Below are 17,909 nucleotides of genomic sequence, written 5' to 3' on the forward strand. Positions count from 1 at the left end.
CTCACCATGTGGTTAATAAATGTTTTTGCTTTCTCAAGTTTGCCTGAAGCTGGTCAAAGGATACATTGAGGATCTGTTCAGTGATGTAAGGCTTCCCTGAATGACATTCCCTATTTGGGTAGACAGCAGTGACTTGTTGTCCATGACCACAACCATCTTCCAGCTCAAACACATCCTCCATTTCATCTCTGCTCCATCTCTGACTGACTGTAAAATTATCACATCAGTGTCCATTTAGACTTGTTTATAAGTGGTAGCAGCTGTTAATATCTCTTCTGTAACAACTACTCCACAATGGCTGGCTTGCATAGACAGTTTTATTTCACGTGTGGGTGACTTTGTGCAGCTTACTTGAGTCTGAGGTGAATCAAGCTAAACCCAAAAAAAGCATTTTTAGAATAGAAAAAGTGTCCACAAGCCAAGTCAGTGCAGAATAGCTTTTGAACTTTAAATTCACACCTGAGTTTATTTTACAACACCTTCACTTAACAAGTACTTAACAAAAGAGACAATGGGGTGTGTGTGTGTGTGGGTGTGTGTGGGTGTGTGTGTGGGTGTGTGCGCGCGTGTGCATGACCATAAAGGTTAAACAGCAGACTACAGATGATTGCTGCAACTATCTCCAGGATAACCTTGTTTGTAGAGGAAACACAGCCACCCTGTGCCAGGCAAGAGAAAACAGGGTTGTACAGCAATTTTGAAATACTATTTTATGTGTTTGGGTTAAGGGCCTTGGGGTTTTTCCCATACTTTTATCAAACACCAGAAGGTGTATTGTCATTATATTATATAGTACGGGTGTAAAAATGTACATGTGCCAATATACAACATATTTTTGTCTTTCTCCACTTTCCTTTCAATTATTACTAGTCATTGAGATACACAACTTCTAAATGAACAGGAAGTTCTCCAGTAATACATTACATAATGTGTTCCTATTTGCTCATGTAGTGACCTGTAACATTGTTTCCTAAATGAATTATTTTTGTAATTGTGCTGCTCTTTTCTTGCGCAAGTAGGAGGCAAGTCAGTGCTCATTCTCTTGAACACAGGCCTCCTACACACAAGATGTGCCCATTTGAAACTCTGAAGATGATTTCAACCCTGATGACTTGCTTTCAGTGCATTACACGCACAATCAGTGCACCTGTAATGAGGGCAGATGATACAAGTTGGGGAAAAAAACATATGGAAGTATAAATCCCCTCATTAACATACTTAGTTTTTCCCTCTCTAGACTATTCCAGTTCCAAGGATGTTATTTCAACTAATGTGAAATGCAAAGTTTTGTATGTTATGGAGGAACAAATATAACATATTACAGTGCTATGGGTCAAACTACAACAGAAAGGTTTTGCCTGCCTTTATGTGAGAGGCAGAGTACAAAGTCATCTGCATCATCAGTCTGGAAGAGTTTTTCCAGGCTGAAGCAATCACTTCAGGCTGCACAGTAATTGCCACAAACTCAGTGGCCACTTTGAAGACCTGTCTGTCCTTACAGCACAGTGAATCACTACAACATAGGGCAAGTAGACAGAGTAATCATGTCAGGCAGTACCAGGACCTAAGCCTCATCCCAGGAAAGCTCTGGGTCTTGCTACAACATGTTTTTTAAGGAAAAAACCATCTTCATCTGTATTCAAGCACAGAAATAGCACATATATAGTAAATACATTACATTGCACACAACAGCAACTTCAGTGGAATTTTAGGAATAGCTATCAAACAACCCTGTATCACAGCAATTAACAAAAATCTCATCCACTGGAACATGTGAGGAGCAAATGTCTCCCAGTGTTACACGAAGAAACTGTGCCCTCATAAACTGTAAATGCCTTCTCCCAGTACCTCAGTTTAACAAGGCTGTGAAAAACACTAATCACTTGTTTTTAAAATTTTAAAATTTTAATAGTAATAAAATGGTTATAAAAATAGTAATACAATTAGAGTAATAATAATTTGGACAATTTGAATTAGGACAATATGAGACAATAGAAACAAAGAGTTACGGACATCTGAGTACCTTTTTCTGGGCAGCATAAGCCCGAAAAAGGACACCTGTTAACAGAGGATTAACCCTTAAAAACAATAGTCCATTGAATATTCATACATCTCATACATGATGCATAAATTCCATTCAAACAAAGGATTCGGTCTGGTCATCGTCAGCTTCTTCCTCTTAATCCTAACAGCATCTTCGATCCTGAGCGATGCAGGAATAAGTTAGTTTCTTCTGATAAGAGAACAATAAATTCCTTTTCTCTGAAAGATTTAGGTGTCTTGTGGCTGCTATCTGGTGCGAGTACCTCATTCCTTTCTTAAAAAAATATCCCACTTACATAGTTCCTATTTTAACTACAAAAGTTACCTTTCAGCTACAAAACTATGTTTACCATACTATTAAAATGTTAATACAGCACTACTAATCAATACAACAAAATACATATAGTAAATATCTGCATAGAGCCATATAACATGCACTTTTCACAAAGGCCAAGTGTCGAATCCTGCACTTGGATTACAGCAGCCCCATGAATCACTACAGGCCTGGGGAAGAGTGACTGGAAAGCTGCCTGGAGAAGAAGGACCTGGGAATGCTGGTTGGCAGTGGAAGGAACATCAGCCACTGTATGCCCAGCTGGCCAGGGAGGCCAGTGGCATCCTGGTGTGTATCAGCAGCAGTGTGGCCAGCAGGAGCAGGGCAGGGATTGTCCCCCTGCACTCAGCGCTGGCAATACTGCACCTTGAGCCCTGTGCCCAGTTTTGGGCCCATCACAACAAAAAAGACACTGGAGTGCTGGAACAGATCCAGAGAAGGGCAGTGGAGGTGGTGAAGGGTCTGGAGCACAGGTGTGATGAGCGGCTGAGGGAACTGGGGGAGTTTATCCTGAGGAAAAGCAGACTTGGTGGGGGGAGAACTTTATTGCTCTCTACAATTACCTGGCAGGAAATTGTAGTTGCATGAGGATTGGTCTCTCCTCCCAGGCAGCCAGCAACAGGACAAGAGGAGGTGGCCTCAAGCTATGCCAGAAGAGGTTCAGGTTGGACATTATGAAGAATTTCTTCACTGAATGGTTTATTAAGCATTAACTGGAACCTGGCTGCCTGGGGAAGGGGTGGACTTGCATACTCTGAAGGCGTTCAATGAACCGTATGTGGCACTTAGTGTCCTGTCTAGTAGACAGGGTGCTCAGTGGAAGGTTGGTCTCGATGCTCTTAGAGGCCTTTTCCAACCTTAATGATTCTGTGTGATTATGTGATTCAGGGGACACCCTGCCACAGCCCCTCACATCGCCACGGCCGGGCTCGGGCCATCGCCGCTTTAAGGGTGGGCCTCCCCGGCGTTTCCCTGTTTAAGGTCGGCGCGCGTGCGCGCGGGGCCGGGCCGGGCGGGCAGGGGCGCTCGGTTCGGCTCAAGGTGAGCGGGCGCTGCGGACTTTGCGGGGACGCAGCGGTGCCGGCGGCGAGCTGCAGTTCAGCCTGGGGGGCGGGTGCTTGGTAGGGCTTGTACTCTCCTTCCCAGGGGTCGTATCCTCAGGGATTAGCACCTCTTCGCTGCGGGGCAGGCGGGGGCACAGGTGCGGAAGAGGTTGGAAGAGGCTGCTGGCATTGCCCGATCCCTGGAACGCGAGCTGGAATTGAGCTGTACTGAGTCCCCTGATCAAAGCGCGTCCCGGGGCGGTGGGGGCGTTCCTGAGGAGAGGAGCGGAGCCCCCCGCAGCACCGGACCAGCCTGTAGGACTGAGCCCCCTGTAGGACCGAGCTCTCTGTGCTGCCTCTCTGGGTTCTCTCCTGTGCTGCTCTGTCTGCGGCTTCCGAATCTGGTAATGACCCGTCTGCAGGGCTCTCTCCAGGGCTCTTCCACCTTTGGCAGCACTGCTTTCAAACTTGGTCTTTGGGCGTACCTGGCAGCCTGGATGGTCATTAGGCTCTCTGAGCGGCTCTCACGTGGGAGCCTGCAAACTGCATTGTAGTCTTCTCAAAAAACCCATCGGGTGATGCTCCTGCCATCCTGGGAGCAATCTGCGTTCCTTACGTGAAATTCTGCCAAGAAGGATTAGGCCTTTTGTATATAGACCATATACAGATACAGTATTTTAAACAGTTTTTAGCAACTCTAACACAGTGCAACTACATCGTGGGAAAAAAAAAAGTTCAAGATGTGGTACCTAAAAGCTTTTAGGTTTTTTTGGCACCTGAATCTGAAAAAGTAAAGTTTATACAGTCTATTGTATGTAGATATTAATGAGTATACCTACTGGAACTTTTGATTTGTAGGTCAGTGAAATCTGATAAGAAGCTGAAAGATGTTAGGCTTCTTGGGGATATAAAAAAAGAGATGGCTAGATTAAGATCCTAATACTATTGTCTTTCTTTTTCATCTGCTTCTTCCTTGGAGGAAAGATTGGAGCCTGCCCTCAACACTTACACTGTGTCAGAAAATGCACATGAAGAAAACACTATGAGAGAGACTTCTCATCAGAGAATTCAGTGATGAGACATGTAATGTTAGGAAATCTAAGTTTATTGGTTCAGTTCATGAAAGTACTCAGCTTTTTATGGCATGTGTTTTTCTCCATTCATGACAGTTGGTATTGATTCTGGCTTGCCATTAATTAGCATTGATCAAATGTAGGGCTCCTTAGTGGAGCTGGTGGAAACTTTGATGCTTAATCTATTACATTTACTTTTCCATTTCCATTTACCTCACCTTGCCAGTTACAGTTGTCTCTTCTTGTTTTTTCACCAGTCATTCCCACCTCAGTTTGCTTGGTTGTCTCATTCATTGTTCCCACTTGCTTCAGTTCTTTCTCCCCATTCTGTTTTGCTCTTCTCTGTTTTACTGGCTATTAAGTTGCTGTTCTTGTCATGTTCCTCTGTTCTTACTGATTCCTAGTCCCAGTTCTTCCCATCTTTTCTTCCTGCCTCTTCCTCATTCAGAGTGATTATTGAAATTTCTTTCCTTGAGTTTCCTTTGAGGATCCTTGCTCTAGCCATTTTGACATCACAGTGTCAGAGGACTTCCAAATCTTTTTCTCTGTTTAGATGCCTGCCTTCTTCCTCCTTGCTGCCTGGGCCTGATACAGGACTACCTGTTCTTCCTTTTGCTGTTTAACTAAACTGCATCTGGCATGGGCTGTAATGACTGGGAAGCAGGTGACTTGTTTTGGCAAGAGTATAGGCAACTGAAAACTCTGCCTTATGGGCAGTCACAGAAACAAGAAGTTCTGGGAACCAAGCCCAGGGCAAACAAACTGGAGCATTTTAGCGCTGAGGAATTTGTTTAACTTTTTGAAAGGAGTTGTCACGTGTCTCTGAAACAGTGGGGAAAGAAAGGCAAGGGGAGAAGTAAAACTGGGCTAAAACATACTTCAGACTCCCCTGAAGATGCTGCTGTTGTACTGCTTAATGCTCCTGCCCTACTCATAGGGTGGATCAGGTGATTGGCATAGCACAATGATGTTAAAACATGGAATTTTTACTCTCTTTGATTTAAAGAGTAAAACCAACTCAGATTGATTTTGTCTGGAAAAGCTAAAAAATAATAATTGTGTTGTCTTTTTAAAAAATAGTCAAAAATATCCTGCACACTGGCACTATGTGTGTATTGAAAAGAGTTGTGTATATGATACAAATCACGTTTATTTCACTTTTTATGGAAAATCTGTTCTCTTTTTCCAAAAGTTTTCTTCACTATACAGTGCTAAAAGATGGTGCCTCTACTTATTTTCTTTAGCCACTTCTGTATTGTTTTCAATGTGAGGAAAGTTTGATTCTTATTGTGTTATGGTGTTACTGTGACCATTCGCTTGTGTAATGGTGCTGCCGACTTCCACTGTAGGTGCAGTCCTATTTAGAAGTGAATGTCCATCTGCAGTGTTGTATTTGCTGTGGCAGCTGTCACAGAATTAGTGATAATTCAGTTGCCAGATTCACTTTTTGTCCACCCACTCATAGTATCTGGAAGATCTTCAAATTGAATCAGTACACAGGCTCCTCAAACAAAAGCTGTGAAAACAAACTGGGAAATAAACAGCGGTTTTGTTCCTTCAAAATGTCAGGCATTCAAAGAAGTAGTCTAAACTTACATTGGTTAATTTTTCTATTCACATCTATCTATGCTGCTCTGTATTGCTTTGTCTTCCTTTTAGTATGTTAATATCTTGGATTTTTTTTCTTTATATAACGGGGTTTTCCCCCCCTGTATAATCATAGAAAGCAGATATTTCAGGAGTATGTTAGTCACAATAAAAATTATCTTCATCCTCTCTTGTTCAGATTGGGGTTTTGTGTTTGCATAATACACATATTTAGTTTTAGGCTAACAAAAATGGAGTTTTGACCGTGGACTGCTCTGTAAGGCATGAGCTGTACAGCAATTGTGCCTACTCTGTGTGGTTTAAAAACAGAGGCTCGAACCCTCAGCCATGGCTGTGGATACTATATATCGAGGAGTGATGTGCCCAGATTTCATGTCGGATGCTGTTGGCTTATATTCACTGCATTCTTAACTCATTATTTGTGCACAGAGCAGTTTGATTAGTGGTTAAAACTTCAGCTGAGTTGCAAATGTGTGCAAATCATTTACTAGAGTGGGCTTGTCCTTTTAAACTGGGCTGGGCCCATCTGACAGTTTATGAAATGCTCCTTGTATTAGCAAAAATTCTCAGATGCTAAATCAGTTGCTCTGGGAATAATAGTTGTGCTACTTGAATGTAATTTTTTTGGGCAGATGTTATCAGGAAGAATTTGGAGTTTTGTTCTGAAAACTATTCTGTAAAATAAATACAGAGAGATGTGCCCATGATCACACAGGAAGTCTATAGCTGAGTACAGTGCTGAACCTACCGAACTTTCTCTTAATCCATCCTTTCTGTTAGGGTTTTACATTATTCATGTTCTAGAGATTATATCAGCTGTGTGGGTATAAAGATGGATTTCTATTTCACTTTTCAATTGCTAAGTCCTTAATTTTCAATGCTCATTTTTGTTTATAAACAGTTAAATAGTAATTTCATTAAAGTGTGGAGGTTTTTCTTTTTGTTGTAGACTATTGTTTTACACTGTTTTGTCCAAAGAATTCTGCAGGTCCCTTGTTTTTCAGCATTTTGTGATGCTGTAAAGACACATTTGAGATTCATTCCTTGTAGCATCCTTAGGTGTTGAAATACTGGAAAGAAATTCACTTTTTAGTAACTTTTCCCAAATAAGTAGCTTTTCAAGTGCAAACACAGTAAAATGTTAAAACTTGATCTGTTTCTTTAACAAGATACTTGTGTTTTGAGTCAGCTGTGTGTCTTAGACGGGAGGGATGGCCAGGGATGTGCACCTTTTCTCCTAATAACTTTTTTTAGTTGTTTTGTAGCATTCCAAACTGTAGTTCTTGATGGTTTGTGAGTGCTGTTATGTAAGCACTATAGCAGTACAGACAGAAGGTTCTGTATTTTGCAATGTTCAAAGATGTTGGATAACTGGTGGTGATGTGCTCTTTCTAGGCTCATCTTTTAGATTTACTCCAAATTGCTGTTCTTGTCAGCAAAATAAACATTATGACAAAGATGTTAGCTATCATGTTTCATTCTTTACTATTCTTTGTTCGTATGGAGGTTGGTTATTTATGGCTCTTGGCGGAAAATAGTCGTCACATTTTTATTTTGTATTAGATCTGAAAGCATGTGAGATAATGTTTTTTCTCCTGTTAAATCAGGGTAATTTCCTCTTAATAACTTTGGGTCTTACAGGTGCAAAATCACAGATTTGCAATCCTCTTTTAAAACTGTTGAAATTCAGGGACAAATCTTTCTGTAGAACAGATTGAGTGATGATCTCATTCTCTCTCATCTTTGGGCACTGCTAATAGAAAGAATTGCTTTTTCTTACAAAACATCTTACACAACAATATCTTTTTATCATGTACCTGTAGACTGCTATTCTGGTATGCCTGCCTGCCTTTTACTGAGTGGCACCTGACTTTGTGTGCAAAGGTGCCTCTGTGTCCGATAGGTGGGAACAGGGTGTTGTTCTCAGTCAGCCCAGGAAAGCTAATCAGACACCTCTCCTTCTGCCTGGTAGGGGCTGGTGATGGTCCTACAAGGAGCATGGTGCATTACAGTTTTCCTTCTTTCCAGTAGGTGCTACTGTGACATTGTATAAATCAGAGCTTTAATAAGATAAACAGGGAAACTCCTTATTCACATGTTTGTTTATGTTATGCTTGAGGTTGGTTTATATGATTCTTTATATCTTCCTTGAGCGTGGATGCTGAAGTTGGGGAGGTCTGTATTTCAGTTTCGAAATTACTGAGTAATTTGCCTCATATTCGTTTTTCAAAAAAAATTATATTTCAGGCCTTCAAACAACATTTTCTTTTGTAGAAATCCAGTGTGAAATTGCTGCAAAAGCAGAGATGATTATACAAAGAGTAGTGCTGAATTCACGGCCTGGTATGTATTTCTCTTCACTAAAAAATCAATGTGTTTTTTCTGATTGCCTTATGCTCCAGAATGGTGAGGGTAGAAACAGACACTAATTTGAGGTATTGACATTTATATATCTTAATATTGTATGCAGCAATAAAGTTTATTTAAAGTGCATTTATTTATATATAAATGTATCGATTTCCATTAATATAAATACATATATTTGTAACAAATTTGTCTGCATTTATTAATAAATGTAAATTGTATTAGTGTAGATACATTTCTATTGAATATGTAACATGTATTCAAACTGCATTTGTTTAGTCTGCAGATTTCTAAACTGGGTTTAGAAAAAAGGGTTCACATGTAATATATGAGGAAACTAATTGTAGAGGCTGAAAGTGAAGAAAGATTAGGGCACATGACTTTTCAGTTCTCACATTTATTCTTTTTGCATTGTAAGAGGTGTCTAAAATATTTGGTTACTATTAATTTTTGTTTCTTTGTAGTAAATATTGAATCTTTTGCTCCTCTCATGTTTCAAAGGGTTTGGTGTTTAAGTTTACACTGTTGAGGTTTTGTTTACTCTCTTGTTTACACATTTGCCTTGTTATGGATCAGCACAGAATTTTGAGTAGTGAGTTCATAAATCTGGTGTAGAAGACATTAAGTTTTGGAGGGAGTATTGTATGCTGCTTAATGCTAAAATAGTTTTAAGTGTTAAGAACTATTGTGTGACCTGCAATTAAGTCTTTCAAATGGTGCAGCAGGAGCCTGCTCTAGCTGTGCAGTCACTCTGACCTAAAACAGGCAAGGCTGTCTGGCTGTCTCAGTGCTGGTGATTCCAGTTGTCTGATTGATCTGCTGCATGTGGTACCAACCTGAGGATGAAGCCTCCAGTTCTGAGGTCCTTGCCACAATTTTATGGATGTTTCTGGGAAGCTTTAATGTAAGGAAGTCTCTATGAAGGGATGCCCTTGCAGAATATGCATGTGTAGTGCCTTCAGTCTGTATTCCCTCAGTCATGCTTGAGTCAGAAGAGGCAGAAAAGTGAGAGTAGTTGGTTCTAGTTTTACACCTGAGTAAATATACAACCTAATCTATTCTAAAAAGGAGTACCTTAAAAAAAAGCCTTCCTCTGTTGGTTAAGGAAAGTTCTACATTGATTCATTTATTTGTTTAATTTTAATATAACTCTAGGTAAGAATGGAGTGCCAGTGGCTGAAAACTTCCGACTGGAGGAAAGTACAATAGCTGATACAGTCCAAGTGGGACAAGTGCGTGTTAAAACTCTCTATCTCTCAGTGGACCCCTACATGGTAGGTGATGGACTCAGAGCTAAGCCAGAACTTGTTCTTTTAAGTACCTTCAACTCTGTACCTGTCATGATGTTTAACACTAAAGTTACCAATTACAGAACAAATACATATCTAGTGTAACATAGTAATTGTATTCATTCTGATGGAGTTATATTGGGAAGGAATTTGGCATTAATATGCTTGGGATATATATATATATAGGAATATGACTTCATTGGACCAGGAAGAGACCGTAAGCCATTACAGATTTGTTTGTATCAGTTTTTTCTGAACTTGGCCTTTTTTGTATTCTTTTTTTCCAGTCATGCAAAGTTACAGAAATCATGTGGTTGAGAGAATTGTGGGTTGAAATGGAAGTGAAGGTAGAAGAAGAACCAGAGAGATACAGTCTGTAAAAGTCTGCTCTTAAGAGAATTCTGATGATTTATTCCCTCCATAGATGGTGATAGTAGAAAAAAAAAAACAGTCTAGATTTCAAGAAAGTACATTTAGCTTGAGAATTAAGGAAAAGCTTAAGAATCTTGAAATACTGGCTGTAGCTACATGGGAAACTGGAAAGAAAATGTGTCCCATTTCAAGATGTTTCATTAAACAGATCTCTGTCAGGGATGGTCTACATATATTTGACTGCTCTTCAGTGTACAGGCGTAGACTAAATGACTTGTGGGCATTCTTTTTCAATCCTGCATTTCTAGGATTCCTTCAATTGAGGAATGGCATTTATAGGGTTCTCATCAGACCCAAGCCAGTCTTTGCCAGTTGTGCTGGTGCTTTTGAGCCAACATCTGTAGAATGTGTTGGCTTTGGTAACACTGATGGAGATGAGGATGGTCCATCCTCCTTTTGTACTGAGCAAACAAGGGGAAGGAGGGATCTAAGAAAAGATTATGAATACTTGGGGCTTATTGAGAGATTTTTGAGTAGCCCTTTGTGTTTGAAGTTCAGAACCCATCTTTGTCCCCCGCCCAGCTTGAACTGGTAAACCAGCTGTGTTCCACCAGAGCCTTTCATTAGAGCCTTGTCTTTCAGCGCTGCCGAATGAATGAGGACACTGGCTCAGATTACCTGCGGCCCTGGCAGCTGTCTGAAGTTGCTGACGGTGGGGGCATCGGGGTGGTGGAGGAGAGCCAGCACCATAACCTTGCTAAAGGAGACTTTGTAACCTCTTTCACTTGGCCCTGGCAGACAGCAGCAATTCTTGATGGAGACTCACTGCAAAAGGTAATGGAAATGCAAAGCCCAGATTGTGTGTGACTGTTTTTTTCCTAAATCCTTTTTTGCCCCCCAAACGTCTATTTTTCTTCCCTAAATAGCTGCTAATGACACTATTTTTTTGTGCAAAAGAAACATACTTATTGAAACAATCAGTTCTCAAAAGGCAGATCAACTCATAGGTGCCAAGATTTATATAATTATTTTTTAAGAACAATTTTGCTGGTTAATATATTAAGCCCAGTATTATTTTAGTTGTTGTTTTCTAAAAAAATTTCCCTGAAGCTACTCCAATAAATAATTTTCTTAATAATTTTAATTCTAATAGAACTTCTTCATGACAGTGTAACTGTAACACATGAAAGACTTTAGGTATATTTGATCTATTTTTCTAACTTATGTTAGTAAAAGCTTTTACCTCAGGTTTTACATTCATGTAAGAAAGGGTATTCAGTATTAAGTTGGAAGTGGAGAGGTTTCAGTGCATTAGGGATATTGTGTTGATTGTTCTCTCATAACAGAAAATTACTGTCATTTGAGAATTTATACTTTCCAATAAACTCCTTCCTTTAGGACTCTCTGTTACTGATCTGCAAACATAATATTTGATAAAATGGTCCATTTTTATCCTTTTATGCTAGCATAGGGATAGTTCACCGTTGTTGGAAACTTCGTATCTCCCAACTGTTTTTTAACACTTCCATAATTTAAGTTTTTGTGAGTTACTTTGCTTAAAAACTTTTTCTAAAACCACAGAGACATAACATTTTTGTACACACTTGTTGTTAGAGTAGAGCTAGTGATAGCTCATCCCTACCAGTTTTACCTTGCCTGGTAAATGTCCTGAATTCGTTTTCTACCCTCAGATAATCTAAGAGCAGAACCTCACCTTAGAAACAAATGACCTCCTACCTACTTTCTGTTCCCTAGCTGGAGCCACAGCTTGTAAATGGACGCCTTTCCTACTTTCTGGGTGCTGCTGGCATCACGGGACTGACGGCCCTGTTGGGAATCAGGGAGAAGGGACATGTGGCCACGGGTGCAAATCAGACCATGGTGGTGAGCGGAGCGGCCGGTGCCTGCGGCTCTTTGGCTGGCCAGGTAGGCGCAGGCTTAGGGCATGCAAACATACTCTGTTAGCAAGTTTTCTCTTCTGAAACATGCTGGTTATTAAATATACAGATAAAATCTTTGTAAATGTGAGCAGATATAATCCTGTGGGAACGGCCAGTTTCACAGATTTGGCACACGCTCCCAGTGTGAAAGACTTGACATGTGAAACTCAAGTTTCATGAAATAGGGAGAGGAGAACACAGATAGTGGTGATTACTTGTTGCTAGCACAAGTAAAAGAGATGGTGTATATGTACATGTATTTATTATACATTTATCTGGTAGCCTGCCATCCCATCCCAACACTGTATTGACTGGAGACATTCATTTTCTTCTCTATTAGAAAATAGTAATGTGGTAAACCCTTTTTGCTGTGTTCCATGACACCCTTTGTGTTTTGAGATTTACAGTCCTTTTATCCTCCTCTGCTTTGCAGAACCTGTTTGCGGTGTGTATGTGCATATCTACAAATATCTCTGTAGATATATATATATATAGACACAAACAAAATTGATATTAAGCAAACTTTAGACCTACTAATAAAGAGAAGCTATGAAGAAACAATGCATGAGCAAATCTATGAAGGTTGTATTTAAATCAATTATTGTCTAACTTTTTTTCCTTTTATTAGTTATGGTACTTGGCAGACGATCATTTTCTACTGTATTTGGTTCTTCAGTACTGGCAGTCATTGTTGATTCCACAAACATAGTCTTCTGCACTCAGTGGGTTTGAAAAGATGGCAAATTTTGATTGTACTGCCCTGTGTGTAGTTGTGAGGAGGGAGTGACAAGAAGCGGTCGTGTCACGTGAGATGGGAGTGTTTGCTGCCTGGGGTTTAGTGGGATGGGAATAACTGTAACACGCCTTCAGACCCCCTTTCTTCCACTGGTACTTTTATGCAGATGAATGATCTAATTTGTCTTTGTTTGGGGTTTTGGGTTGGTTTGTTTGTTTGTTTGTTTTCTAACTGTGTGCCTGCAGATTGGCCGTCTGGAGGGCTGCTCTAGAGTGGTGGGGATTGCTGGCACAGATGAAAAGTGCTCCATTTTGGTCCAAGAAATGGGATTTGATGCTGCTATAAATTACAAGAAGGGGGATGTGGCAAAACAGCTACGTGAACTCTGCCCAGGTGGTGTGGATGTTTACTTTGACAATGTTGGTGGAGACATCAGTGATACAGTTATAAGTCAGGTGATTATTCCAGCTGTCAGGTTTATTCTAGTCATTCTCCAATGTCTGCATGCCCAGCTTTCAATTAACTCATACTGGAGTGTAATACAGCACAGCTTTCCACTTCAGTAATCGACTTCAGGTGCTGATTCTGGGGGCTCACAGTAAGATAACAAGTTCCTATATTCCTTCTATTTAGTGCCTTTATAAATTACACTAGGCTGTATAGCAGTTATTTTCCCACTATTGCTTTGCATTTTTAGTTATTTTAATGTTGTCATAGATTCTATGGGACTGCATGCGGTTCTCTCGCTCTTATAGGAAATGTGGCTTGTGAAAATTTTGCAGTAACATCTATTGCATCTGAAAAATTTAGTTTCTGAGACTGAGGAATGCCATTTTTCTCATGTTATGCTGTCCCAAACAGATGAAGCAGAACAGTCATATCATCCTGTGTGGACAGATTTCTCAGTATAACAAAGACGTGCCTTATCCCCCTCCACTGCCTCCTGACATAGAAAAAATACAGAAAGAAAGGAACATCACAAGGTACATTTCTCCTCCAGAACTTGTGACCAGGTTCCAGGTAGATTGTTCATATGGTGTTTGGAAGGTAGCCTGTAATCTGCAGTAGCTACTTGTAATTGGAACAGAATGTTGCCATGCCTAAAATAGAAAATATTATCATGGTATCAGATGATCCTTTCCCTTACATTTGTGTTTATCAGCATAAATAAATGAGAAAGGATGTTTTTATATAGAATCATAATGTCAGTTGTTATATTTCTTCGAGGTTGCTTGATTCAGTTCTTTAATCCCTGAGAATTCTTTAGTACAAGGGAAGGTGTTGCAATAGCTCTGTTCTCACATGTTTTGCAAAGTGCCTTCTCTCAAAATGTTGTAGTTCAGGCATAAGGATGCAGCTGATGCAATGATTTTATTGAAATTACATTTTTAGTATTTGGGGGTTCATTAGATAATGGAACTGTAGGTGTGACAGATATATATGGGTAGAACATTTTTATTATTTTCTGACTCGGGAATTGCTGAATTTCCTCTTAGGGTTCAGATGGAGCTAAGGCAGAGATTAAGAGGAGAATCTTAGATTTTTCAGTCATTGCATTGCAGGATATTTGGGAGACTTGATTTCTGTGCAAATCAATTGATCTCTCCTAATTAAAATCTTTCCTTGTCCCTGTTACTGTTGTCTGCCCTTGTAAAAAATTGATAAAATTAGTAAAATGCAGCATGCATAGTAGAATGCAGTGGAGAATTTAGTCAGTATGTCCATACAAATAATTATAATTTGTGATGATAATTTCCATTTCTCAATTGCTATGGAAAGCTGTGACAGCAGGATATGCAGAATTGTGGGGAACCTGAAAGTTAAGTTATTCTCACCATCTGGTTGCAGGTTCACTAATTAGTCTCCCTACCACTGAAAAAAAGAAAAAGGTAAAAAATGATAGGACTTTGCTCACATTTTATGGATATTTACTTATTCTTGTGATACTACTTTACTACTTGATTTTTATTACTCTTCTCTCTGATACTTGAAGAAATCTCCCTAAGACTGATGTTGCTGTCAAGCTCCCACTGCAAGAAGTTGTCACACAAACTGGCAAGGCCCTGAGCTACATTTCTTTATAATTTGTGCTCATAACCCTTCAGTTTCAACAAGGCTGTTTTCTGAAAAGATTTTCAAAGACTTTCAAGGACATTGATCAAAGTTTCTTAACTGAAACTCATTCTTAAACTGAAGCTCATTCTTTTCTTTCACAGGGAAAGATTCTTGGTGTTGAACTACATGGACAAACAAGAAGCTAGTGTGTTACAGCTCTGCCAGTGGATCCAAGAGGGTAAACTGAAGGTGAGAACTTCTAGGTTTAATCTATGGCCTTTGATACTATCTCCTACTACAAGAGGACTAATTTCTTTGGCTCTCTTACTGTGCCTCAGGATTGAGCAGACCTTTTAAAAATGTGTAAGTATAATTGAAAGCTTATTAGGTAGGACTGTTTTTTAAAAGGTACTTGCTGAGAATGGTCTGACTCTGTAGTATGACTGACTTCTCTGATTACATGCTGCTCATGTCTATATTCTTTATTTCAGCATAGGGTGGAAGTGCTTTTTTACTAAGATTCAGACTTTCAAAAATATTCAAAAAAAGTACTTTCAAATACCTGATGATTTAAGTGTCCTGAATGCTTTTGAGGATCTTGCTGGAAATTTTACTTCAAGCTTTATAATCACCATTTATTACTTTGTAATGAGTATATGCTTAACTGTGCCTTCCCTGTGAGGTCTGTCTGAATTAGTTTTTGCTTCTTCAAGTGATCAGTAATTTTCCTGGGAAAATAGCAAGACATTAAATTTTGGTAGGGGCAGAGATATGATTGAAGAATTAACCCACCTGCAAATTTATCAGAAAATATTAATGCCTCTCTTGATGAAGGAATCTTGTCCAAACAGAGCCCTGTCCATTGTAGCGAGAGAAGTCTTTAGATTTTGGTGGTTTCTATGGCAGTTTCTTGGCATGTTTCTAAGAAATGTGAAATGCTCCTCTTGTTTGCATTGACAGGTCAGAGAGACTGTGGTAGAAGGCTTAGCAAACATTGGTGGTAAGACATTTACGTAATTTTTGAAGAATAATGACCTGATTATATACCAGGACAGAGGTTAACTAGCTCCTTTGTTTCATTTGTCAGTTTAGATTTTTGTATTTTATCAAAAACATTATTTTTGTTACAATAATTTTTCACTTATTATTAAAGTGTTCTGTAAGGGAATTATTGTATATTTAAAAATAATTTAATATAAATTTAGATTTTATTGTTGTTGTTGTTTTAGTACTGAGGGGAATTTATTCTTAGACTGCTATCTTAGCAGCTGGTGATAATCATGCTGATCTTAGAGGTTTAAAGTGCTGCCCCTTTCTTTGAACTTATGTATAAGGAAATGTTTTTTAAAATCCTTTAATTTATACTTTAAAAACACAATATCTAACAGAAGTTATTAGATTTGCTAACAAAAAAAAAATTAAAAGTATACAGAAGAAAGAGCAAAGCATCTTACTAAAGAAAGTAAAAATTAATTTATTTTAATAGAACAAAATGTTCTGTAGTCTGTTCAAAGTATCTGTAACAAAGGAAATACAAAAATGAAGGGGGTCTGGTAATATGAGCCATGTGATGTGTATTAAAAATGTGTCCCCTTCAAGGAAGAGGGAAGAGTGTGATTTAGTCCCTTTAGCCATTAGTCCTACAAGATTGAAAACTAGTAGAATTAAGTGATAACTAAATCTCATAGATTTCAATTTGTTCTAGTCATTGCTAATTCCTCCTTACTGGTATACATATGTATTTTAAGGTAACTTGGTCAAATATATCAGTCATATATCATACTTTCATACTTTGTTTACTCAAAGATAGATTCTTTTGTACCAGCTTCTCCCACTACTGTACAATATTTATAAACCTTTTCTTTCATAAAGGTTTGTGTGACCCACAGCATTTGTGAGCTGTCCAATCATGTCTTATCTAGCATCAAACTGTTGCTTACAGATAATTCTTTTTAAATTGTTACACAAAGCTGCCCTTAGCAGTTTATTACAGGCTAGTTTTTTTTTAAAATCTCCTTCATAATTTAACACATAATTAAGGATAAATATGATTAGGTCCAAAGTGGTATGTCTCCTTTTTTGGGAGCTGCTTAATACATTTGCTTCTACCATTTTTGGTTTCTTTTTTAGAAGCTACTTGGCTTGTTTTGCTTGGCATAAACTTATTTCATTATTTCTCTTGAAGCTGCTTTCCAGTCCATGATGAACGGAGGCAATATTGGAAAACAGATCGTCTCAATTTCGAAGTAAAAGCCATTGGTTTGAGAAAAATAATTGCATTCTGTCTCTATCAGTGGGCAAGTTTTTACTTATACTAATTTCCATTTCTTAAATAAACCATTAAGTTGTTCTGTATGTACTGAAAGCAGAGATTTTGGGATGCTAATAAATTAAATTGAACTGGAAACAGCAATGCAATAATTGATACTCAAATTGAGTAATATGTTCTTGACATGATTTTGACAGTTGCCACTTACAGTTGCAAATATTTAATGGGTGTGGTTTAAAAGAACATTCTGTGTTGTCCCAAGCACAGGCTCATCACCTGGTTGGTGTGTGACAGCACTTCACACACCAAGGTGAGGAATTCCTATTTCTTTATTGTATTCTGTACAAACTAGGAAATTGGGGGGCAACCCACAAAAGTCTGGCTCATCACCATCAAAACTTTACACTATTTGCACATTTTAGCAAACAAAGCCACCAGCATTCATTGGTTACCATTGATATAGCTTTTTCATTAATTAATACTCGGACCCTTATTTGCCAGTTATATCTCTTGCTTCTCATGCTAATTATTCCCCATGTCCTCTTCTTCCCCCCATTCCATTTGGGGATCTGTTTTAACTTGGTGGTCAGGGGTTGGTGGTTTCTATCTCCCCTACCAGGACTACCTTTCCCCCAGTTACTGCTCAGTCCTGCTGACTTCACTCCAAGGGCTCTTATCCAGACAGCTCAATTATTTTGGGATTGTGTTCCCTTTTCCTTAAAACAAAGGATTAGCCATGCCTACAAGTTTCACCTTGCAATTGTTTAATCATAACTCCTAGCT

At 39.0% G+C, this 17,909-nt stretch overlaps 1 protein-coding gene across 2 annotated transcripts; it reads left to right on the forward strand.

Annotated features, from left to right (window-relative positions):
* The first annotated feature begins 3,371 nt into the window (after nucleotides 1-3,371).
* Nucleotides 3,372-17,275, forward strand: PTGR2 (prostaglandin reductase 2). Of its 2 annotated transcripts, none has more exons than XM_005417562.2 (10): nucleotides 3,372-3,418; nucleotides 8,376-8,444; nucleotides 9,621-9,739; nucleotides 10,769-10,960; nucleotides 11,882-12,052; nucleotides 13,048-13,257; nucleotides 13,664-13,785; nucleotides 15,019-15,106; nucleotides 15,818-15,857; nucleotides 17,043-17,275. In XM_005417562.2, exons 2-10 carry the CDS (start codon nucleotides 8,408-8,410, stop codon nucleotides 17,105-17,107), a joined length of 1,044 nt encoding a protein of 347 aa, XP_005417619.1. In that variant the 5' UTR covers nucleotides 3,372-3,418; nucleotides 8,376-8,407; the 3' UTR covers nucleotides 17,108-17,275. The 2 variants fall into 2 exon arrangements, with proteins under 2 accessions (XP_005417619.1, XP_030921084.1); XM_031065224.1 differs by lacking the exon at nucleotides 3,372-3,418 and adding an exon at nucleotides 3,769-3,824.
* The last annotated feature ends 634 nt before the right edge of the window (nucleotides 17,276-17,909 follow it).

The sequence above is a fragment of the Geospiza fortis genome, unplaced genomic scaffold, assembly GCF_000277835.1.
Source record: "Geospiza fortis unplaced genomic scaffold, GeoFor_1.0 scaffold54, whole genome shotgun sequence".
Lineage (NCBI taxonomy): Eukaryota > Metazoa > Chordata > Aves > Passeriformes > Thraupidae > Geospiza > Geospiza fortis.

Coding starts and splice junctions, on each gene's coding strand:
- PTGR2 (XM_005417562.2), top strand. CDS start 8,408: ATGATTATACAAAGAGTAGTGCTGAATTCACGGCCTG. Junction 10,961..11,881: donor ATGGAGACTCACTGCAAAAG/GTAATGGAAATG, acceptor TCTGTTCCCTAG/CTGGAGCCACAGCTTGTAAA. Junction 15,858..17,042: donor AGGCTTAGCAAACATTGGTG/GTAAGACATTTA, acceptor TTTCTCTTGAAG/CTGCTTTCCAGTCCATGATG.